This window comes from Arabidopsis lyrata, assembly GCF_000004255.2.
Source record: "Arabidopsis lyrata subsp. lyrata unplaced genomic scaffold ARALYscaffold_4, whole genome shotgun sequence".
Classification (NCBI taxonomy): Eukaryota; Viridiplantae; Streptophyta; class Magnoliopsida; order Brassicales; family Brassicaceae; genus Arabidopsis; species Arabidopsis lyrata.
In genome coordinates, this window is record NW_003302552.1 from 10,913,340 (window position 1) to 10,937,721 (window position 24,382).

The 24,382-nt window shown below is 34.8% G+C and overlaps 4 protein-coding genes and 1 long non-coding RNA gene across 9 annotated transcripts; 4 read left to right on the forward strand and 1 right to left on the reverse strand.

The window, feature by feature from the left end:
- Positions 1 to 2,738: 2,738 nt before the first annotated feature.
- LOC110229406 lies at positions 2,739 to 5,411 on the reverse strand. Of its 4 annotated transcripts, none has more exons than XM_021029484.1 (6): positions 5,372 to 5,411; positions 5,168 to 5,218; positions 4,221 to 5,074; positions 4,005 to 4,139; positions 3,524 to 3,915; positions 2,739 to 3,447 (listed from the first exon to the last, which is right to left on the reverse strand). In XM_021029484.1, the coding sequence occupies exons 3-6, from the start codon at positions 4,888 to 4,890 to the stop codon at positions 3,421 to 3,423; spliced, it is 1,224 nt and encodes a 407-aa protein (XP_020885143.1). In that variant the 5' UTR covers positions 4,891 to 5,074; positions 5,168 to 5,218; positions 5,372 to 5,411; the 3' UTR covers positions 2,739 to 3,420. The 4 variants fall into 4 exon arrangements, with proteins under 4 accessions (XP_020885143.1, XP_020885144.1, XP_020885142.1 ...); XM_021029485.1 differs by lacking the exon at positions 5,372 to 5,411 and having other exon boundaries at positions 4,221 to 4,850; positions 4,993 to 5,074; positions 5,168 to 5,365; XM_021029483.1 differs by lacking the exon at positions 5,372 to 5,411 and having other exon boundaries at positions 4,221 to 4,912; positions 4,993 to 5,074; positions 5,168 to 5,365.
- Positions 5,412 to 7,718: 2,307 nt separating this feature from the next.
- On the forward strand, positions 7,719 to 8,768 carry LOC110229469. Of its 2 annotated transcripts, XR_002332861.1 has the most exons (3): positions 7,719 to 8,034; positions 8,247 to 8,294; positions 8,458 to 8,768. It is a non-coding gene; the product is annotated as an uncharacterized LOC110229469 (long non-coding RNA). The 2 variants fall into 2 exon arrangements; XR_002332862.1 differs by lacking the exon at positions 8,247 to 8,294.
- A 1,325-nt stretch (positions 8,769 to 10,093) lies between these two features.
- On the forward strand, positions 10,094 to 11,080 carry LOC9316944. The gene is made up of 4 exons (XM_021029007.1): positions 10,094 to 10,441; positions 10,580 to 10,722; positions 10,807 to 10,891; positions 10,993 to 11,080. Exons 1-4 carry the CDS (start codon positions 10,368 to 10,370, stop codon positions 11,078 to 11,080), a joined length of 390 nt encoding a protein of 129 aa, XP_020884666.1. The 5' UTR covers positions 10,094 to 10,367.
- Positions 11,081 to 18,945: 7,865 nt separating this feature from the next.
- LOC9315115 lies at positions 18,946 to 20,035 on the forward strand. The gene is made up of 5 exons (XM_002879002.2): positions 18,946 to 19,089; positions 19,202 to 19,466; positions 19,546 to 19,642; positions 19,722 to 19,846; positions 19,920 to 20,035. Exons 1-5 carry the CDS (start codon positions 18,946 to 18,948, stop codon positions 20,033 to 20,035), a joined length of 747 nt encoding a protein of 248 aa, XP_002879048.1.
- Positions 20,036 to 20,888: 853 nt separating this feature from the next.
- LOC9315116 lies at positions 20,889 to 22,095 on the forward strand. Its single transcript, XM_002879003.1, has 6 exons — positions 20,889 to 21,020; positions 21,108 to 21,375; positions 21,458 to 21,560; positions 21,641 to 21,765; positions 21,888 to 21,972; positions 22,056 to 22,095. Exons 1-6 carry the CDS (start codon positions 20,889 to 20,891, stop codon positions 22,093 to 22,095), a joined length of 753 nt encoding a protein of 250 aa, XP_002879049.1.
- Positions 22,096 to 24,382: the final 2,287 nt, after the last annotated feature.

The window sequence follows — 24,382 nt, forward strand, 5'->3', positions numbered from 1 at the left end:
GTACGCGAGGAAGGAAATAAGCAATACCCGGTATACTACGTAAGTAAATCTCTATTGGAAGCAGAAACAAGGTATAGTCACTTGGAGAAGCTGGCGCTTGTGTTGGTAACTGCTGCGAGGAAGCTGCGTCCTTACTTTCAAGCCCATCCAATTGTGTTAGTCACCTCATCCCCAATAAAAGCATTTCTCCATAAGCCAGAAATGTCGGGAAGACTAGCAAAGTGGGCTGTCGAATTGGGAGAATATGACATTATATATAGGCCATCTACAGCCATCAAATCACAAGTGTTAGCTGATTTCGTGGCAGAATTTGCGCCTGGCATGACCGTGGAAGTGGAAGAAGAGGTAAAAACACTTCACGAAGGAGCCAACAATGGTGAATGGAAGTTGTATGTTGATGGTTCTAGCAACATTCGAGGAATCGGTCTTGGTTTAGTTCTCATAAATCCAATAGGCGTGATAGCGTCAAGGGCAATTAGATGCAACTTTCGGGCTACCAATAACGAAGCTGAATACGAGGCACTTATCGCCGGTTTAACGTTGGCACACGAACTCGGGGCTCAAATCTGGAAGTTTATAGCGACTCACAACTAGTCGTGAATCAAACTCAAGGAGATTATCAAGCTAAGGATTCTAGTATGGCGAGATACTTGAATGTTACGAAGGAGCTTCTCAAAACATTCGAGAGTTATAAAATCTGCCAAATTCCGAGGGAAGAAAATAGTCATGCAGATGCACTCGCCAATCTAGGATCAACGCTCAAAACTGAGACGCCGATCGATGTACCACTACTAATTTTGCAATGGCCAGCCACTAACAAAGACATGCACGAATCTTGTGTCACGACAGCAAGCGACACGCCGAACTGGATGACGCCAATCCTCAATTATCTCCGAGATGGAGTGTTACCAATGGATCGTGCCGAATGTAGAAAGATCAAGCAACAAGCTGCACGTTACGCTCTCGACAGAGGACATTTGTATCGCCGATCATTTTCCGGTCCATACTTGAAATGTATCACGGCCGCCGAAGCTAAGACAGTCTTAGTGGAATTACATTCAGGGGAGTGCGGAAACCATTCTGGCGCACGAAACCTAGTGTTAAGAGCCAAGAGGGTTGGGTATTACTGGCCGACAATGCACGATGATGCTGTGAGATTCGTCCGTCATTGCGAAAAATGTCAAAGGTATGCTACTATTTCAAAACTTCCACCAGAAAATCTAAAAACCATTAGCTCGCCGTGGCCATTCATGAAGTGGGGGATGGACATAGTGGGGAAGCTGCCCACGGCACCTGCCCAAAAGGTTTTTCTACTAGTGGTAACCGACTATTTCTCAAAGTGGGTGGAAGCGGAAGCATTCAGCCAAATCAGAGAGAAAGAAGTTAGTAGCTTTATATGGAAAAATGTTATATGCATGTTCGGAGTCCCTCACGAGATTGTCACTGACAACGGACCTCAGTTTGCAAGTAATAACTTCAAAGATTTCTGCAACGATTGGGGGATAAAGTTAAGCTTTGCAACGCCTAGACACCTGCAGTCTAATGGCCAAGCAGAAGCTTCAAACAAGACTATCGTGAAGATGTTGAAAAAACGTCTAGAGAAGTCTAAAGGCAAATGGGTGGAGGAGCTCCCAGGTGTTTTGTGGGCATACCGTACCACGACCAAGTCATCGACCGGTGAAACACCATTCTCTCTAGTATATGGGATGGAAGCAGTCGTACCATGTGAAGTCAATGTAAAATCGGCACGAACCGAGCATCCTAACGTGCAAGGAAACGAAGAGATGATGAATCTCGAACTCGATCTATTGGACGAGAAAAGAGAAGCGGCGAAACTTCGAAATTGGTGTTACCAACAAGAAGTCGCCAGAAGCTACAACAAAAGTGTAAGGACGAGAACATTTCAAGTAGGCGAATGGGTGCTCAGGCGTACTTTTCAGAATACAGTGGAACACGGCGCTGGAAAGCTCGGACCCAATTGGGAAGGCCCTTACAAGATCGTCGAGGTACGAGGATCAGGAGCTTACAAGCTGCAAGACGAAAGAGGAAAAACCCTCTCTAACAGCTGGAACGCCCTGCATCTCAAAAAATATTATTTTTAATCGGCTTTGGTTTTGAGCTTTGGATTTGATATGGATTTTTTCGCGTTTTTCTGATTATGCATGTCCCAAGTTATGGACGACAACTTCAATAAAATTTGTTTTAAGGAACACATTCTATTATGAAGGGCACGACCCAAACAAATACGGGATAAAGCATTTTATACACAGATACGTGAAGTACCTGTGTAGAACATGTTCTCCATTAAAAGTCGGGTAGACAAAATTGCAGCTCGAACACAAAGGTTTACCAGCGAAATACTCGCTACAAACCGCTTATTAGCGAGACATCGCTACAAAACGTGAATGACTTCCGTGTTAACACGAGGATTGAAAACAAAATATGTCAACTTGACAGCAAAAGAATTGCTAACAAGAATCCTATAATAAAAGTCGTGCTCACAATAGAGAAAGTCGAGCACGGTTTCAAAAAAAAAAAAAAAAAAAAAAAAGAAGAAAGTCGTGCTCACAATAGAGAAAGTCGAGCACGGTTTCAAAAAAAAAAAAAAAAAAAAAGTCATGCTCACAATAGTGGAAGTCGAGCACGGTTTCACAAAAAAAAAAAAAAAAAAAAATGGTTGTGTCATGATCAGTGTGTCACGATCAGTGGCAAAATCAACTGCGATAGAGTGGCATGACTTCGAAAACAAATAAAGCTGTACTAAAATGGAAAATTTTGAACAGCACGACTCTAAGTCAAGCACGACGAGAAAAAGTTTTAACATGAAAATCAAGCATTTTCTAATGCTATCTAATTTCGTTAACTAACTTCAAAAGAAGAAAGGGTCTATCGTCCCAAAGACCAGAATAAGGTAATCTAAAATCCATCTGGTTACAACAAAAGATAAGTGTTTTCATGCCAACGTGACACTTGCAACCGCAAGAAGCGCTCCACACTCACATTTAGCAGCTGCAAAAAGAAATAACCTAACCACTAAACGTAAGGGTCAAGACGACTCATGGAACAATGGACGGAGCCTCAGATGTGTCATGCTCTGAAGCAGGTGGCTCTCTAGCCTCAATAGCAACAAGAGACTCTTCGAAAACTGGAGGGGAAATTCCTTCGAACTGTGCTTGAATACGCATAACGTGCTTATACTGTGCGTCCAAGTCATCTAACTTCCACTTCTTGTTATCACCTAGCAAGCATTCTCGCGCAGCCTCCCAACGGGCAATGATAGCCGCTCCACTCAAATACAGGTCGAGCTCATGTTTCATGACATCATTCCGCTTCTTGAGGGCCGCAATCTCCTTCTCAAAGGAGTCTTTTGTTTTCTCAAAGCTTTCGGCCTCAGCTTGTAGTCCAAGGATGGACGAGTCACTACCTAAAAGGAAATGTAGACATTACCTAAAAGGAAAAAGGAGGAAAGCAAGTTAGAGGGTCAGGAGTTACAAAGTAAAATAATAAAAATCGTAGGAAGTACCTTGAGGAGGTCAGCGTAAGCTTCATCACTACTAGTGGAAGCGTCAGTGACTAAAGATGCAAGATTATGAGAAAGAATCTTTGATTTCAATTCCTCGGCGGCTAACGCAGCTTCCGTGCACGTCAAATTCCCGACCTGAGAAGTCGTCGTCACCACAGTTGTGTCACGATGGCTGAATTTAGGACGCCTAGCTGCAGAGGATGTCGCAGTATTTCCGTCGGCTTTGCGTTTGACCACAGAAGGAACCTCTATACACTGCAACTCATCTCCAGAATCGGGTAAGGTGTGAACTGATATTGATGGGTTGGCCTCTAATAGTTTCCCAGATGCTGCAAGGAATTCCGAATAAGCATCAGTAACAGAACGCCAGTGACTGTTTGACATGTCAAACCCTGCAAAAAATGCAAAAAGAATAATGTATTAAGATAACTGCATGTGGTCGTCAACTGAAAAGGAACATGACATTGAATGAGAGCCAAACCCCAAATTGTGCTGCCCTCCAAACCAAATCGACTAGTTAAAAACTCAACGAAACGGTATTGAAGTGGACGCGCTAAAATTTTAGAAGCTCCAGCCCTTCCAACTGTTCCTTCTGTTTTGCTCTTGGCACGCACGTCTGCACATAGGAAAAGAACAGACATGAGGAAAAGAGTTAGTGAAATCTGAAGTTCAAATCTTATTTCAGACATACACCTACCAGCACGACGCCAAGTAGTAGGAAAACCCATACTATGACCAACTGTCATAAACATATACTTTTTTCGCCATTGATCCTTGCTTAGGTCTTTACTATCCATGTGAATATCAATCACTAAAGGACAATTGCGCCGTGGGTGCAAAGAGTATCGGTCAATGTCCCCAGGAAGTTTCATGAAATAGTACCCATACAAAACCTCTTTGACGCCTATGTTGATCCTGTAGAATTCTGCAAAATTCTGAGTAGCCATCAACACTCTCCATACAGTTGGTGATAATTGACCAGGTGAAATAGAAAAGTGTGTCGCCATTGTAGCAATAAGAGTGGGGACACATTCTCGTAATCCTGAAGCAAAAAGTGATTCATAAACGACGATCTCGCCGCAACGAGCATCTGTTGGCCGCTCAGTGGCTAGAGGCGCCCTTAGAACCACTGAAGATAGGTTGTAGGCTCGCTGGATTCTAACGACATCACATTCTTTCAGGACCGATGGTGGGTTTTTCATGAGCTCATTCTCACTAAAAGTGTTATCCAAGCTAGCAGGAGGAAATTCATCTTGTGAAACAGACATCCTCCGAGCACAGTGACGACCCAAGTTGGACTCACGACGCAGCCTTAACCTACTACTCACTGTAGATGTGTCAAGTGGGGATTTTTGAGGGTTTTTCATGGGCTCAGCATCGTTTGGCAAGCTGAGCACGCTCAGGCAGACAATAAGCTCTTATGGGTAAAAATCAACTAATAAGCTAACGAGAAGAGACATGTAAGCTACCTTCAGTCTCGTAGTGGCTAGAACCGAGGAAGAAATGAAATGAGAAAAAGCTCTAACAACGACCGCTAATACTACTACCAATCTGCAACAAAAATGAGGCAAAAAGACTCAAGAAATTAGTAGAAAACTGCAGAGCTAAGTAAGGAATACAATCACAACCTAAATTTCGACTTACTCAAGCTTGATTTACAACCAGAAACTGGGAGAAGGCTGTTCATTTTTGGATCTGTAAAAATGAAAAAAAGGGGAAAGCAAGTGCAAAACAGGTCACCATCTTCATCCCACAATGATAGAAAATAACGGCAAAACAAAGCTATCAAAAATAGTTAATTTTCTGGTAGCTATGAAGAGAAATCTACAGAAGCAGTGGCTTTCTCACCTTGAAGAGAAGCTGTGGCTAGGGTTGCAAACGAGTGAACAAAGAGATAAACGTCTCCTAAATTTGGTGGGCCTATGAAGTTAAAAGCCCATGTGGGCAAAACTATGACCCATATTTTTGGTCAGAGAAAAATAAGATGTTGGGCTTAAAGGGCCCAAAATATCTCAAACGTTGGTTATTAAGGTACGTAGTGTGTTTATATTAATTTGTACAATTGGAAATAGAGTGGAAATATGTATATATACAGCAAAATAGCATTTACGGTCCTCACTACTCTCCATATTCTTACAAAGAAAATAGAGAGTGGGGGGCAAACTGTTGGGTATAATTTTATTCATGTATTTGAATAAGGCCCAGCACGACTTAAATCTAGTTAAGCAGAGAAAATATGAGAACATTCTAGAAAAGTCTTGAAAGGGTCAATAGAGTCTTGCTTGCGGAGCACGACACACAAATAACACGACGAAAATTTAGCAAACCGACTTGGTCCGAATATTTGGGGGATTAATCTTATCCGATATATCGGGGTCGACCTTATCAAGTAAAGATCGAAATATTTAACTCCGATTCCCACGAGGATTAGGAGAGGACGATTTTCTCTATAAAAAGGGGAGACTACCTCAACGTAAAGGACACGAAATCGAAAGCAAACACAAGTGACTACAAAAAACGGCGAGACACACGACTCAACTCTAAAACACGACTAGGGTTTATAAATTGATTCGTTGTGCCTTGATTCTTGTACTTTGCAATCGATACTTTGATCAATAAAGAGATTATATTCGACTATTTTTCTTGTTTTCCGTAGACTCTCACGAATCGATTACTTTTGCCAAAACATATGTCATGATTTGAATTTTTCAAAACAAATACAAACTGTTCAATCTATGAATAAAACAATTGGAATGAGTGAAAAATCTAGACTTGAGTATAGGTAATAGAAAATATACATTAATCATCATCTCTATATTAATTATAAAAACAAAAATATATTACTATTTTCCAAAAAAGGAATAACCAATCAAAATTAACATAAAAGATTTCATATCTAACTTCCCATATCCTAAACTATTATTTGGGAAGTACGTAGCATTGAGAAGTGTAAAAAATTACATTAGCATGTCACTACAAAAATGTAATCAAAGACGAAATTAATACACGTCATTAAAAACATATTTACAAATAACTCAATTATTAATCTCACAAAACCATGAGTCATCAAACGTGTTTTCAAAGATTACATAAACAATAACATCAACTAATTAGGTAAGTGAGTATTTAGGAAGATTTTGTGAACAATAAGATCAAATATACATTTACCTAAAAATTTATTTGTTACCTAAAATAATTTATGCAATTTGATTAATATAATTAAATTATTAAAAACAAAAAATACATTATTAATTTTTTTAAAATGAACAATCAAAATGACATATAATATTTGATATCTAATTTACCATATTAATTTATTATTAATCATTATTTTTGACTTCTCATCTTTATAGGATCATTTTTTAAAAAACAAATAAATCATTATATCATGTATATAATAATAAAAAATAGATTTATTTCAGCATATTTCATGATTTGAGTTTTTTTAAAACAAATATTAATTGTTCAATCTATAAAAAGAAATTTAACGTGTCAACAATTCAAAACTTGAGTAATATATATATATATATATATATATATATTATAAATAAAATAAATTTAACAAAAATTCTTACTAAATAACGGGTCCAAATTTAAATATTTCAATTCAGTTTCATCTTTCTTTTTTATGAAATATATAATTTTATATACTACCATAAACTTTTATAATATTTAGTTTAGAACATCTCTACAATAATTATTTGAGAAGTAGAAACACACCATATTGAAAGTTAGGGCATTGGAGACCTGTGGTTAAAAGTTAGAATGATTTGTCCTAAACACCCTTAATGAATTGTTCTTCTCGAAATTTCTCCTTCTTCGTAATTAGGGGTATATAAGTCTAATCGTGTGTTGATCTCTATTATAATGTCCTAAACACCCTCAATTCGAAAATTTTTGTTCTTAGTTGTTAAGGGTATATAAGTCTAATCGTGTTTTGTGATGATTAGTCTTAATCACCCTTATTTTTTTTTATTTTATAGTATGATCGTTGGGGATATGGAGGTCATAATATCTCGACTTTAATGATTATGGAATCTTAGCTTAAATTTATTTGTTAATTTTTTAGATAATTCTATAACTTGGCAGTTAAAATTCGTTTTTGTTAGTTTTCTGATTTTGTTTCTAATTAAAAAGTTAAATTTCTTAAGATAATGATTGATGTTTGCCCTAATCTTAAAGCTATATATATTGTTGATCGGCTAGAGGATTAGGTATTATTTTTCTGTGGCCATTAGATAGTTTTCACCGTTATGGTTTTTTTATATAGCTACTACGATTCTGATGAATCGAGTTGTTTGTCATGCAAATATTGTTTTCATGGACCTTTAAAGGTCGTGTGCATATTGTTTGTGTTGTTTGTTTTATTTTTTTGCATTATTCGATGATTTATTGTTTTGCTAATTTGGTGTTTTTGGTGTGTGTTTCAGTTTTGTATAACGTGGGAGGTTCCATCGACAAAGCTCTCTGACGAAGGTGGTGTTGACGAGCAAAGAGCGAGGTTTGGGGAGGTACTTCTATAGTTTTAATTTGTATATTTTTATATTTATTTACCCATATACATTTATGTGTTTCTTCCTGTTATCGTATATACTTTTATATGCGATTTTATTGCGTTTTATTTTTTAGTATTGATTTATAATTAAATTGTCAAATAGTTTTGAGTTTATGTGCAAGGTTTGACATGTTATTGTTTGATTTTCATCTTACCGTGATTTTGAAGGTACTCGATGAACTCATATCTCGGTTTGTGTCGGTTTATTGGAAACAGGTATTTCTCTTATTTGTATCTAATATGTTGGTTATTGTGGATCGGTTTTAGTTTGATATTAATTTTCTAACTTTTAAATGATGATTTGGCTTTTGTTTTTTGTATATATATTTCGCGATAATCAAATGTTACGGGTTATTCTTATTTCGTACCGTTGGCTTAGGTAACCGCTGGTGTTTCCTTCTCCCGAAGATGCACGAATGATATGTTTTATTTTAATAAGGTATTTTGTCGAATATTGTGTATTTATTATGTAACGTAATAATCGTTTTATGTTTAATTTATATATTTGTTTCTCTGATGTTTTAGACCACACGGAATTGGCGTAGAAGATTTGTTGCTCCGTCGTGTTTTACGGATCGCGTGGGCTTTTGTAAGCATGTATGTTTATTCTCTTATTGTCTTATGTGTCATGACTTGTATATATAGACATCAGAATATCTTACCATTCTATAAGGTATGATTTTAATTGTTTCGTTTGTTTGTAAAGGTTTTGAGTGGGCTGAAGTATTCATTACGACCAAATATTTTGAAAGAGGTATGTTGTGTGTAGTTTACGTATTTGTTAGATCCTATGTCCTATTATTATAGATGTCTTCGTGTTTTCTAAATTATTTGTTTGTTTTCTATTGTCTACTTATTTTTTGGTTTTTTTTTTTTTTTTTTTTTTTTTATGTAGAGGACTGAGATTGGAAGCAAAGCTAGGAGTTACAGCAGTATCTATTTGTTGTTTAGTTATATTGCTAAGGGTAGTGATGTATCTGTTGATAAATACGGATCATACCCTTTGGTGTTTGGTATTGATCAAACCGTACCAAATTTTGGATCGGGGCCTATATTTGAAGACTCTGATGATGAGTAATTATTTTATTTGAATTTGTTGCTATTTATTTTGGCTTCTATATATTTTATTTAGTTAATGATTAATATTCTGTTTTAAAAATTTATGTCGATCTAACTCATTATATCATATTAGCGATGGTTCGAATTATTCTTATTGGCGTTATCTATCTTAATATGGTGTGAGTTTTGTTTTATGTATAATCTAGAGATTCACATAGTCATTAATATTATTTTGTTGCTATTCTTATGTTTTAAATAGTTATTAGGAAAAAGATATTCTTTAAATTTAAAATTTTGTGGCTATGACTGCTTAGTTCAATTTCCACCGTGTATGTGCACTGTAAACAATTGGTTCATTTATTTCGAGATTTTCTATCTCTCTCTGATTCCTAAAAGAAAACTGAGGGTCTTGGGCGGTGGTTTCGTTCAAAGATGTCCGAGCAAATCTACCTTTCTAATCTTGCTCGAGGTAGGACGGTTAAGTACGTTCGGGTGAAGATTCTGAGTCTTTGGAGGGTTCGCATCTACGGATTTAGGTGTAAAACAGAAATGCTTCTTGCCGACGAGCAGGTGCGTGTGTCTTTGTCGTTTTTTCTTTTGATCGGTTAGTTTGTTGATTTTGGGTGGATCTACTAGATTATTTTTATAGTTTTGCTTATTTTATTATAAATCTTTAAGGATTATTTGTCTTTGGTTTGTGATTTGTTGTTTAGTTGTGTTAAGAAATATTTGATTTTTGTTGTTTTGCATGTACCTAGGGGACAAAAATTGAGGGTACAATCGGTTGTGGTCCTTTCCATAACGTTGATATGAGGGAGTTAAGGGAAGATGCGTGGTATACTATTTCTGACTTTGTTGTTTCTATTCCGATCCGGAGGACCCCGAACACACTTCACCCTTTCCATATCAAGTTCCACAGTGATACAAAGATGACATTGATTTATAATCTATACTCGCCCAATTTTTTTGAGTTTGCAAAATATTCTGTCATTAAGAGGAGGCTTTTGGAGGCAAATCGTCCCTTTGGTGTGTCACATTCTTTTTATTAGCTAATCTCATTTTTGGTTTCTATTATTGTTTGAAGTATCTTTAGTTTTTTATTTGTTAGATGTTCTGTGTTGTTAGAAACCTCTTATGTCTCTATTGGTATGATTTGTAGTGATATGTGTTCTTTTTGTGAGTTTGCTAGATTTATGTGGAGTTGTGGTCTATGTGTCCGAAATTAAAAGGATGACTTATGTTCCCGGAGAGTATGATGCAAGTACTGCATGCAATTATCTATATTTCCGTCTCATGGATCAGAAGTAAGTCTATGAATTTGATTTTGTTTTGGTGCTATATTTAGTCCATGGTTATTCTTGGTTTTTTTTGTGATTATGTAGAGTTTATTTAAAGACTGTCACTGATCTTAAGTGTTTTTGAAACGGTGATTAATAAAACAGAGGTAGGGAGCTGCCATGTTTTGCGCTTGGTCATTATGCTGCTGATTTTATGAATGTGTGGACAAGCCGAGGCTACCAGGCTTCATTCCGTTATCAACCTGTTTTCTGTGTGTTGCGTTTCTGGAAAGTCGATGAGTTCATGGGTATGCATTTGGTGTATTGATGTCGAATCTATTATAGATAATATATATAAAGGGCTTATTCAAATTGTGTTGATGTGGCTATAGGTGAACCTTCTATCTCCACCAGAATTGGTTGTTCTAAGATATATCTTGAGCCAACATTACCGGAGATCAAGGACTTGAGGATGATGTAAATGATTATTGTGATTTTTTAGTGTTTATATATGTAGTTTGATTTTGTTATGGATTCAAATTTATTATTTTGTTTAATTTAATAAATTTAATTCTCAGGTCTGTTTTCATAGCTAGGATAACATGGGCTATTGAAGAAGGTGAGGATTGTGATGACGACGGTGAAGTTGTTGATCAGAATTCTTAATGTTCTTGGTGTAAATCAAGGATTGTATCCCTATTTCCGTAGTGTGCATAAACATGGATACCCTCTTCTGTTGGTTTAATTTCTTTTTGTAAAAATCTCTTCTTCTTGTGTTATGTTATTATGTCATGTTGAGATATTTATTTGGGCTTTGTAACAATTATCTTTTGTGTTCGAGTTTTGAATATGTCTTTATCTTTAGATTCGTTGAGGTTATCTAAACTACTTTGTAGATTTTCTAATTATTTTATATTGTAGATTAGCTTGTGGTAGAGATTATGTCAGATTTTTGATGTATGACTTGTGTTGTCATATCTTGCATGGTTTGTAATAATTACACAGCAACATTTTTTATTTAATTATTGATTATACAGTAATCGATGTTACGTTAGATTGATTTCTATATTAGTTGTAATATACTTCCAATTCCACTCATTAATTCACGCTGCTAGTTCTAAAAAAAAAAAACAGAGAAAAAAAAAACTCTTCGGTTTCTTGGTTCGTCTTTTCGGATTATCGAGATTTCTTATTGAAGTATCTATAACCAGTTATCAATTTTAGTTGTTTCCTTCACCATGGCTTACTTCCATGATGTTTCGATTTTGCGCCCTTGTATTACGGGTTGGCACATACGAGTGAAGGTTCTGCGCATGATTACTGTTTGCATAAATCCTCGGAATGCTCTCCGTTTGGTTCTGGTGGATGATAAGGTACTTTGGTTTTGTTCTGTATAGATTTGATTTTAAAATGCTAATTCGTGTTAGTTACTAAACAGACTATGTCGTGTGTCTAGGGTTTTAAGATCGATTGTTGGATTAATAGTGAATATGCGAAACATTATGCTGAGTTTTTGGAGGAAGATCGATGGTTTTCTTTTACGGAGTTTCGTGTTCTTGAGAACTCTGATAGGGTCAGGCTTACCAATCATAATTTCAGAATGTCTGTCTTTGGAACGACTGTCGTTCTTCCCGCCGATCCACCGTCGACTGAACCCCGTGACTCCTTTACTCCGTTCAGTTCGATAATTGACGGAACGGTTGACGAGAGTGTCTTGATTGGTAAGTTATATATAATGCTCATTTTGTTTGTTGTGTTTGGAAATACCTGTCTGAATTATAGTTGTGTCTGTTTCTTAACTAGATTTGATCGGGGTTTTGTCTGATGTTGGTGAATTGGTGAATGTCGGGACAAATCCATCAGATCTCACTGGCTTCAGACTGAGCTTTCGGATTCGTGGGCCTTGGTTAGTAAATAGATGTTTTCTCCCTTTGTGAATTTTGTCTGGGTATTGTCCTGTTTGGTGTTAAATGTTAATTATATCATTTTTATTTTTGTTGTTTTGTTTGTGTTTTCTTGAATAAATATAAAGCGGGAATGCTATCGATGGTTTGGTGTCGGGACGCTCAGCGATGGAGTTCCGAAAGCACTATGACTTGTGTGTTTCGAAGCCTTTGGTCTGTATTATGCGTCTGTGGAAGGTAGACAGATATTTCGATGGACCAAAGAATGTTAGGATTGTTAACCAGGGGCTGATTTCTAAGGTTTTGCCATATCCTGATGTTCCTGAGGCTGCTGAATTTTGCACTATGTCGGTAGTCATTTCCTATATTCATTATTATTTTATTTTTTATTTTTTTGTTTTTATATCTGATTTTTTGTTTGGCTGCTTTGTCTTAGGTCTTGATGTGTTGGTGAGACAAGTGATTCGAACTACGACATTAACGGTGGATGTGTAGTGTGATTCGTCTGGACGTTGCCCGTGTGACTCTTTTGTGAATATCGGAAATGTTAACTGTTTGTTTTTGGTTTTGTACTCGGATCATCTTGGTTTGTATGAATATGAACTTAGAATAATATTCTCCTTTATGCGGTATTGATATATTATCGTATTGACATATGATAATCTTCTGTTTTTATGAATGATGGTATGTTTTGTAATTAGTTTCAACCATGGTCGCTAGATTTAAACGGTCATATATATAGATAGATTACATATATATATAGATAGATTACATATATATATATATATATATATATTTTTTAAAAATATATATAGATAAAAGGTTGAATTTATTTTCGATAATATTTGATAGTTTTCCGTTTTAGTGAATATTTTATTTATGATAGATTCTGTTTTAGTGGAGATTTATCTTATCATAAGTAAATTGTTTTGATAAAAAAAAAGTAAATTGTTTTATTTAGTATGTTAATATTGTTCAATTTCTATATTTTATATTTGTGAATCTTCCTAAACTAAATACTCGCGTGTATATATTATACTTGATATATATATATATATATGTATAATAAATAATATTCTCGCACTTTTCTTTATTCCGCAAAATTTGTTTCTATTATGGCTCATCTTCTCTCTAATGCCATCAGGAACTCGATTCGTAAAAGAGAATGTTTTTTTAGTGTTTCTGATTTGAATCCCTTTGTTCATGAGTGGAAGATTAAAGTTAAAATACTAAGAAAGTTTTATTTGTATGAGACGTTGGAACTAATATTGGTGGATGAAAAGGTAAACTAATGTATATTGGGCTTTGTCTTGATCTGTATCCAATCTAATGTTTCTTCGTAATTTTCTGGTAATCTATTATTTATCGATTGACATGCCTTTTTTCATTTTTTCGTCTTAGGGTCAAAAGATTCATGCTGTAATAAACAAAGAGTATGAGGATCGGCGCACTTCGAAAATTGTTGAGGACAATTGGATAAGTATAACTAATTTTGATTTGGTTCCTGTTACAGGAGCTTTTAGACCGGTTCCCCATCGTTTTAAGATTGTATGGAACTCAGGCACAACGATTAAGGACATTCGACCGTTGTGTTCCGCTGATTTCTTTTCGTTTGTCGCTTTCGAGGATATCAAAAGTGGTTCTTTGGACCCTACTTTATGTGTTGGTAATATCAAATTTTCTTATTGTTAATGTGTTTAGTGTAATTAATAATATTTTATCATGTGTTGATGTAGGAGATTGTTTTGCTTTTCGTTTTAATATTATCGTGTGCAATTTGATATGTAGATCTAATTGGACGTGTCGTGAGGGTTGGTAATGGAAGAGAGTCCGGCCCACCTGCTTTTGATTGGAACGAGTTATTTTTGGAACTGGAAAACGAAGAGTGAGTTTCTTTGTTGTTAAATGTTTTTTTTTACTGTTATTGTGTGTTTTGTTGTGGATATATTTATTTATATATATTAATATATAAATATTTATATCACTCTGGTCTCAAGGGGAGAGCGTTTGCAGTGTCGTTTACCAAATGAATACTCGAATGCGTTCTTTAACGAATGGAGGAATTGTCTTGATAACATCATCATATGTGTATTGAGGTTCGCGAGGCTAGAAGTTACTCGAGGTAATTCGATTGACATTTCCTGCATGTGATTTTTATTTTTCTGTCGTGTGTTGGATTTAAATATATTATTTATTTGTGTTCAATTTATTTAATGCGTTATTGTTTTTTTGTTTATTCTTTGTTTGGTTATTAGATTTCTGGAGAGCTACCACTGTATACACATGTACCAGGATTTTGCTAAATTATCGATGTGTTGAAGTTACAAGAATGAGGGATGTGTTTTACGATAGAATGGAAGCGGACGATTAGTTTTCAAAATGGATTTTGTATGCTTTTGGCTTCACATTTATTACTAATGATTTCTTATTCTGGCTTTGGCATTTTATTCGAACGATTTGGTTTAAGTTCTTAATGTTAGTAGTTGGTGTATTCTTTTATGCAAACGAATTAATCGTCATACTTTATCATAAAGTTAGTTAGTAAATTGATTTCTCTCTCTCTCTCTCTCTCTTTTCGGCCCGTTATCACGCATGTGGTCCTAATAAAGTGGATTTGGAAGATGCAAATATATATGACTAATTCAAAATTTATATAGTGTTCGTGGTAAGATTTGTATATTTTTTTTTTTTTTGGGTTAGTAATTGTGTACCACCTACTTTTTTTTTGCTTACCTTCTTTTGTTCTTTTTATAGATGTTGTTGGTAAGGTCGAGAACGTGAGTGAATTATATTTTGTTCCTTTAGTCGGCTCCTCCGGAGGATGTTTTGAAATCTTATTTGATCTGCGTAATCCAGAGTATGGTGTATTGTTTCTATTCGCATTTTTTAAAAAATGGGATAGTAACAAATCAACGATTTCGATAAACCTTAACTTTATACGATTGACATTATAGTACAGCAGCAATATTGCCCAGTGATGATATTGGTTTGGAATCTAGCATTCCTACAGTAAGCAATATATTCTGATAACAGAAAAAGATAGAATATCGAATCTATTATATTCTGATTAATCCAATAAAGTAAGATTTTTATATTATAAGATACTGTTATGAGATTTTTAAAATAAAATATAAGATTGTTTAGGCCGATGAAAGTATAAGATTAGGGATATTAACAATATCAATTTATGCGGAAAAATAAGTTGCCTTTTTTAAAATGTGATAGTAACAAATCAACTGTTTCGATAAACCTTAACTTTATATGATTTACATAATGGTAAAAATAGCAGTTTTGTCCAGCGACGATATCGTGTGGCTATCTAGCGTTTCCATGGTGAGCAATATATTCTGATAGCATAAAAGGATATTATATCGAATTTATTGTATTCGTTTGAATCTAATTAGGTAAAATTCCAATGTTATAAGATATTGTTATGGCATTTTTTAAATATAATGTTAATTTGCGTAGATCGTGAGACCAATGAATATTCCTAACATTATTCATTAATTATTAACCTCCTTATTTGGGTATAAATAAAGGTGCGCGTGTCCCCTAAACGATCACCTCTTGATCGATTGGATAGCATTCTCCCTGTTTCTTCAGTCGTAAAATGTCTCAAAATTCCCCACACGATATCACAAGTGACGTAGACCAACCGGATGTTTGTGTTGATTTTGCTGACTTAGGCCCCGGCATGGTTACTACGAGGGTTAAGGTGAGAATTATTAGGAGGTTCGTGTGTCCTGCGTATGGCGCTAGGTTCGTGGAATTCGTACTGGAAGATCCAAAGGTACATAATTATATACTATCATCAAAACGTTTATACTGTATGTATACTAATTAGTCCTTTATTTGTTTCATTAGGGTCAAAAGATACATGCTGTAATTGGTGGGGACGTCGCGCAACGGTTCTCATCTATCCTCATAGAAGGCAATTGCATATCCGACTTTGTTGTACGAATGGCTCTCGGAAGGTTTAGACCGTCTTCGCATAGATTTCGACTTGGTTCAAACGCTCTCACTTCGGTCAATTTAATAAGGCCTTTCTCTCAAAGTGATAATTTCCATTTCGCGAAGTTTAGTGATATCAAAGAAGGACACCTAAATCCTTGCTTCTGTGTTGGTAAGTGTTGTGCGTTACATCGTTTAAAGTATTTTTAATTTGGATTGTTTATCACCCTCTGTATATTGAAACGCACAGATTTGATTGGGCGCCTTCTGGTTACTTTTGATTTCCGACGATCGGAGTCGAATCGTGTTAACCATCGCTTTTTTTTCCAGATGAAAGACCGAAGGTATGAATTAAATTCTTTATAATAATATTAAAACGGAACGGATGTGACTCATTTTCTTTTTTCGTGCTTAAGTGGTGTACGTCTAATTTTTCGATTGCCGGATGTCTTTGTTGATTCGTTTATGAATGAACGGAAGAAATGGATTGGTGATTTCCAAATTCTCATCGTCAGATTCGCTAAATTGGAAGTCGTCGAAGGTCCTACCATTGCATTGTTACAAATAATATTTATATAGATTTCCCTGTTTGTGTTAAACTCGAGTTATTTTATTTTATAGGCAACGTCACTGCTACTACAGCTTGCACGTGCACTCAATTCTTCTTCGATCATGAATGTCCTGAGTTTTTGGTGATGCGGAGGTTCTTTACCCGTAAGTGAGAACCGCTGATAGTATTGGTTACGGAGCTAATGTGCTGGTTTTATTTTTTATGCATTGATACTTGCATGTGTTTTAATTTTTACTTGGTTTTTTATTTTTATACAAGTTTTGTAGGCAGAAATGCCAAGATTTTAAATATTCCAGTGACGCAATTTATATATTTTATGTTGCCATTTTATATCTAAACGTAAGTGATTTATTTTAGTCAACCGTCCCGATGTGGGATTATATCGTACCATCGTTAGATATTTGAACGTCAACCTCATCTATCGTCGTTTTTGTTCACTCATGACAGACATAAATTATACATGATATTGATAAATATATGTGCATGCGTACAAGTATATGCATTAAAAATATTGATATATATACATATCGTAATTAATATAATGCTACTACTGTATACGTATTAAAACGTAAATACACTTGATAAATGAAAGTTATAACCATATAATGACGTCCTTAATATGATATTTATGATCAATATTATTGTTATAAATCTATTCTCAATATAAGTTTGGTATGATTATAGAGATATATGTAATATATTCCTTTTTAATTTGGATTTCGTTAAAATATGTTAAAAGTTGAATATATCTAAAATGTAAGCTTACTTTGTTTTGATCTTTCCAAAAAATAGATTACCATTATAAAGTAGCCCTAATTACTATTTGCTTTCGAACTCAAAATAGTATAAATTGCTGCGTCGATAGAAATTACGCTTCACGGTGTCTATACTATGGCGAGGATAAACTTATTTCATGACATGACGCGTTAAATTCTTGCAAGTATGACTGGACTCTCCACATATAAACAAATACCAAAAAAGAAGTCCGTAATTCATATAAAATGTTTTATATATTATAATAGTAAACTTTATATAGAGATACATAGATTCGTAATAATAATTGTTTCTTCACTCTTCTAATATCCCATGTGCCCGACAAGCTTCTTCGTATGTTGGGTAAACAATACCTCCGTGAGTCCTGACTTCTTCGTCACATGTAGGTCCTCTTAACATTCCTGCGAGCCTTTTCAAGTGACGATTGTTGTTAATCTTACGCGAAACATACATTACTCCACCTCTGGGGGGTCCTCTTTTCCTTGGCCTAAATTGTTTTTTGGTCCTATCCCACGTGAAATGATTTGGTATTTCGTTGAATGTTAATTGTCTAGCCATCGAGTTGATTTTATTTAGATTCAACCATGCCTTGAACACTTGATCTTCGTCGTGATTATCACCCATGATTCGGTGCCTTATGATTTGATGTATAGGTTTTGTTATATATATAAATATGCTATAGGTTTAGGTTAGATGTCACGCCGACGTGGTGTTATATATAGGGCTCCTTAAAATATAAAATCGATAACATTTAAATATAAAATATTTTAGATAATATTAAACTTTATATATATGGTTTCCATTGTGAATATAAATTTTATATTTTTCCATTTGGCAATTATCTATAAAATTAGTTGATCGGAATGTATATATATTCCTTTATGGTATTTTTTGATTAAATAGTTATATGTTAACATGCCTTCATTTTGATAAGTTTATATCTTATTGTATCTTTCCGATTGTCAACTACAAAAAATATAAAATATTCTTAAGGTAAGTTTAAATTTTGATCAAATATACTGTCGTTCTATTGTGGATGTAAATTTTCTGTTTTTCGTTTGGCAATGTTATAGAAAAGTTAATGGAAATATCTATTTTGTTTAATAAAAAAATATTTTATTCTATTGTTAAATGTTAATATTCCTTTACTGTGATAAGTTCATATCTTATTGTATCTTCCCGAACAATATCTACCAAATTTAACGATGGGGATTCGTTTTGAAATTTAACGATGGGGATTCGTTTTGTTTTTATATATATATATATATATATATATATATATATAGTTTTGCGGTTGGTTCTGTTATACTAAAGTGTTTCCTTGCCTTCAGATGGCTCGTCCCCGAAGTTCCATCTGTGTATCTGATCTAATTCCTTCTATGAATGAAAGAATGATGGGAAGATTCATAATAATTAGAAGATTTCGTTGCTCTTCACGTTTGGACACGTTGGAGCTAATACTAGCCGATGAAAAGGTACCTCGAGGCTATATATTAAAAGCATGCAAAATCTATAAACGATTCTGATTCGTTACTACATGTTCTATCTGAGTTTTGATTTTTTAACCGTTCATTCGGTTGTTTCTAGGGTGACAGGATACAAGCTTCAATTGGTTTGGATTGTTTGGCTTATGATTCGAGTAGACTTGTCGAAGGAACGTGGATATTTATAAAAGATTTTGGCTTGGTCGACGCTGTTGGGTCTGTTAGGCCAACTAGGCATGCCTATAAAATTCTTTGGAATCTATCGACTTCTTTTCAGAGAACTGTGGTTACTGCTTCTGTTGACTATTTTAAGTTTGTACGTTTTGAAGATGTTCTTGCTGGTTTAGTCGATCCAAGTGTTTGTGTTGGTAAGTTTAACTCTTTTGTTTGGTATGTTCAGTAAATATTGCATGTGAACGTGATATTGTCGTCGTTTGTTTTGTGTAGATTTGATTGGTCGTCTCATGTGTGTTGGAAATTATGACGAGGATGAGGGAATGAATAGTACGTGGGAGCAGATATATTTGGAGTTAGAGAATGTTAGGTGAGTTCTAAACTTGGTTTATATATCTTGGCTGTGAGGGGATTTTGTGTAGTTGATTATAATGCTTTAAATATACCAGGGGTATTCGTATTCGCTGTCGCTTGCCGAAGGGGTATGCCACGAAATTTTTTTCTGGTCTGAAGACTTGTGCTGATAATACCATCCTGTGTGTGATGCGATTTGCTAGACTAGAGCTTTCTCGAGGTACTTATTTAAACACTAATACATGGTGTACGTTTTTATTCGTTTAGTCATGATTTGTCTATTGATATATTAGGTGATATGAGGGCTACTACTATGTGTACCTGCACAGAACTTTTATTCAATCCTTCGTGTGATGAAGCTTCGAGGATGCGTCTTGCTTTTGCTTCTGTGGAGAGAAAACTATTTTGAACCCTTGATTTCTTATAATACTTAGTTGGTGTTTGGTTTTTTTTTTTTTGTTTTTTTCTGATTCAAAAATATCCGTTATTCGACAGTTGAGTTTTTTTAAAATATCACGGTTTGCATCTTATTCCTTGACTATTTAATCGATTTTATATATATGTGCTTATTGTCTAAATATCCAGTGAGCGTCAAATATACATACCAATTAATTGTTTTATGTTGTGTCTTCGGAAAAATTTTGACATTCAAAATTACATCCGAATATTATCTTCTAGATAACTACAATATATACAAGATGCAATATTCGTGAAACGCGCATAATTTAAAAAATAGTATATTTTTGTTTTGATCGGATTATACGGAATATATATTGACATATTTTTTTACTCATTACTTTGATATGAAATATTAATCTTCAAATCTATGGGATATTGCTATATCTTATTTTATATTATCTCCAATTTCCGACATTATTACACAAGGGAGAGTATTATGGTCTAAATTATTCAAGCGAACAAAACAAAGTGCCCCGTAGTGGTGGAATTGGTCAATGGGAAATTATTGCCTGATTCTTTGCAGGCTAAAAGATGCCCTGTTGGTTTGGATTGATGGTACTCGATCGGTCTTGTATTTCTAAGCATGGTCAAAATCTATGCGTGTCTCGATAATGTTTTTATCAGTTTTTGTGGTTTTTCCGATGCAATGCATTGTAACGATAAATAAACAATGTAATTGTGCTTGCGTTTTAATTTGAAAATATGTATTTAAAAAAAAAAACGTTCTTGTCTTTATATGATTGGGAATTTTTTGGTTCATATTTGCAGCACATGAAAAAAATCTCAGTCACAAAAAAAAAAAAATGGATGAGCATGTCGACGATTTAAAACCGATTAAGCTTTGTTGGTCTATCCAAGTTAAGGTTCTTAACAAATGGCGTGAGAGATCTGAAGCCAGTTATCGAACTTTACGCATGATTTTGTGTGATAAAAGGGTAATAGCATTTGTTTAAGATTATCGATGTTTATCGTATGTTGATGTTATGTTCTTATATACATTTGGCGTTCTGTTTTTATCATAGGGTTCTATGATTGAGGCTAAAATCAATTCCGAACTCATTACTGAGTATGATTCCGAGTTCAAAGATGGTGACTGGATATCTCTTCACCATTTTGAATTAGATTTGGTAACTGGGGATATGAGAACTACACGTCATGCTTATCGGATCAATTTTCTTCCTTCGACAATTTTGAATCTGATACCTGACAAAGACGATCTTCACTATACACTATATCCATCCTCTTTCCTTGACGTTTTGGATGATAAACTCATAAGAACTTACCTGATAAGTAAGTATATATAATATTCTTTGATTTTGTTCATGTATTCTGCTTTTTAATTTTTATGTTTCTTCTCTCTTTTTACCACTAGATTTGATTGGATATGTGGTTGATATCGAAGACATAAAATACTCTGACCCAAGTAAACGAAGCGCTGGTTATGCGATGACGTCTTTCAAAATTAAGGACGCAAAGTGAGACTTATTAATTCCACCTATATTCGTATCATTGCTACGTGTATAGGGGGGCTAATGTTTATATTTGTTTGTTGTAGCAATTATGTACTGCCGTGTGTTGCTATCGGAGATCTTGCTGAGCATTTTCACGATGAGTGGAAAAGGACTAGGAGTTCGCGGGTTGTTTGTGTTTTGCGGTGGTGGGGAGTCTATAAAGTTTCCGGTTTGTATCTAATTTATGTTTTGTTTATTTATAACGGCCGTTTGTCTGTATAGCTCCCGTAAAATGTTTTAAGCTGTACAATTCTGATAATTTAATAAGCTCGATGTAACGTGTTAATTCAGGACATATGGTTATCCAATCGGTTGGTAGATGCAGTCGTTTGGATCTTGATCCTGATATGCCTGAGGTTGCTGATTTCCGAGTAAAGTAAGAAATTTGATGTTAATTTTAGGTAATTCAGCATTTGGAGTTGTTTAGGTATGGTAATTGATTTATTATTTCCGTTGTAGGTCGTCTGCTTCGACAGGCTCTTCGCGGTATAGAGCCTGAGAGGAAGTTCATGTGTTCTGGAGAAGTGCTTGAAGGGGATGAACTTTGGATCTCCTGTTTAACTTAAATGTTTGTTGTTTTTAATTTCTATCTTTGTTGTTTCCAATTTTCTAAAAACGATCGGATTTGGATAATGGAAATATTGTATGAAAATTAGGCTTTATCACTATAGCGTCATTCTTGACTCTGACTTTCTTACTGTTCTGTTGTGTGTAGTGCAAAATTCACAAGCCAGTTTTAAAAAAAAAAAAGGCTGGTTCGGAGAGTGAATATGAGATTGACTGGGGGATACCAATTCAGCGTAATTGGTAGATGTTTATCGAAACATCGTGTCATCCATCTGTGCTATTACTTTCGCTAATATAATTGTAATAATCTATGGAACTGCGAACTGGAAGGAAACTATGTGGTTTCTTTCTGTCTGATTTAGGATTTGAAATCGTACTGTTATCTTCCGTAGTTGGGCTTTGGCCCATGAACGTAAGATTCAGTAAAATGTTAATTTTTCACATGTATAAAATCTATACATTATAATGCTGAGATATCAATTTCACAAATAAACCGGATATTTATCAACAATAAGTACATTAATATGTAGTAATATGGTCGTATTCTTATAGTAAACTAGCTCACATGTTGATTTCTGTACGCACATCCTGATTTCCCTTTTTAGTAACTATAAAATGGTAACTACCTTAACCGGTTTTGTATATTTTCTATAATACTTTCGATTTGTCGTCGACGATATGGCAAATTATCATTCTTATAGTAAACTAGCTCACATGTTGATTTCTGTACGCACATCCTGATTTCCCTTTTTAGTAACTATAAAATGGTAACTACCTTAACAGGTTTTGTATATTTTCTATAATACTTTCGATTTGTCGTCGACGATATGGCAAATTATCATTTCGTTATTGGGCTCCGGCCCATGCATTTAGGGTTCTGTAAAATGTCAACTAATCACATATGTAAAAACAGATCTATATAACACCGTAGAGTTAGATTTCATCTTTCGGGATATTAGTTTATAAAATATTTAATAATCTGTAGCGATAAAGTCGTATTCCTTATTTCGTAAAAATACGAATGTTAATTCCCTTTTTTTTAGAACCCTAATATGATAACTACCTTTAACTTATTATATAGAGATAAAATCGAATAAGTTTTTAATAATATTTGTTAACATTTATTCACGGTTTGTGATATATATATGCATGTATTTCCGGGTGGAGATATCACGGAAAAAGTATATAAATACTGGCATCGTTTTCTTTTCTTTTATCATCCAAGTTATAATATATCTTCGCTCTGCTTTGAATTAGGGATTTTGTATTTTTACGGATGGAGCCGTATCCTCTTTCGAAGCTGAATCCTGATACCAGCGAGTGGCGTATTCGCGCAAAGGTTCTTGCTATTTGGCAAGAGTACTACGATCATTATTCGACGGTTGACGTCGTGTTGGCCGATGATAAGGTATAACTCATGTTCTGTGGATTGTTGTTTTTAGTATAGTTTGCATGTATAAGTCGTAGTGTAATTATGTGTTGTGTATATCGTATCTCAGGGTGGGAAAATCCATGGTATCATACCTATGGAGCTTATGCCACAGTTTTCGTCGAGAATCGTTGAGAAACGATGGATAGTGATAACAGATTTTATTTTGAGACCTGTCGTGGATGCGTTGAAGCCTGTTGCTCATAGATTTGAGCTGGTATTTCATAAAAAAACATTATGCGATACTCTGCAGAAGAGATCGGGTGATGGTTTCTATGATTTCGTGGATTTTGGGAGAATCCTAAATGGGGCGCATGATACGTCCATTTGTGTTGGTATGGTTTTTATCAGTTGATTATTTTTTTTTTATAAATTAGTGTTACGCTTTTTTATTTCGACCGACGCTTTGATTCATGCAGATATCATCGGAAAGGCCATTAACGTTAGTAAAATAACCTCTTTTGGTTGTCACGTGTATGAGGATCAGGTGGAACATATAGTCTTTGATCTCCAGGATACAAGGTACATTATGCCACTTTGATACACAGAAGAAGTTGATCATTTATCGATCTGATTTATTTAAACTATATAACGCAGTGAAAGAGTTTTGAGATGTGTTTTAAGCATTACGGATGCTTTACCTCTTTATCGTTTGTGGATGACTGATCCGTCCGATGTTATCATATGTGTACTGCGATTTGTCCGTGTCGAGTTTAGGGAAGGTACGTAGCATAGAAGAAATAATTTATAAACATTGATTAATAATGGTTAACGTGTGGTTTCAATTTAA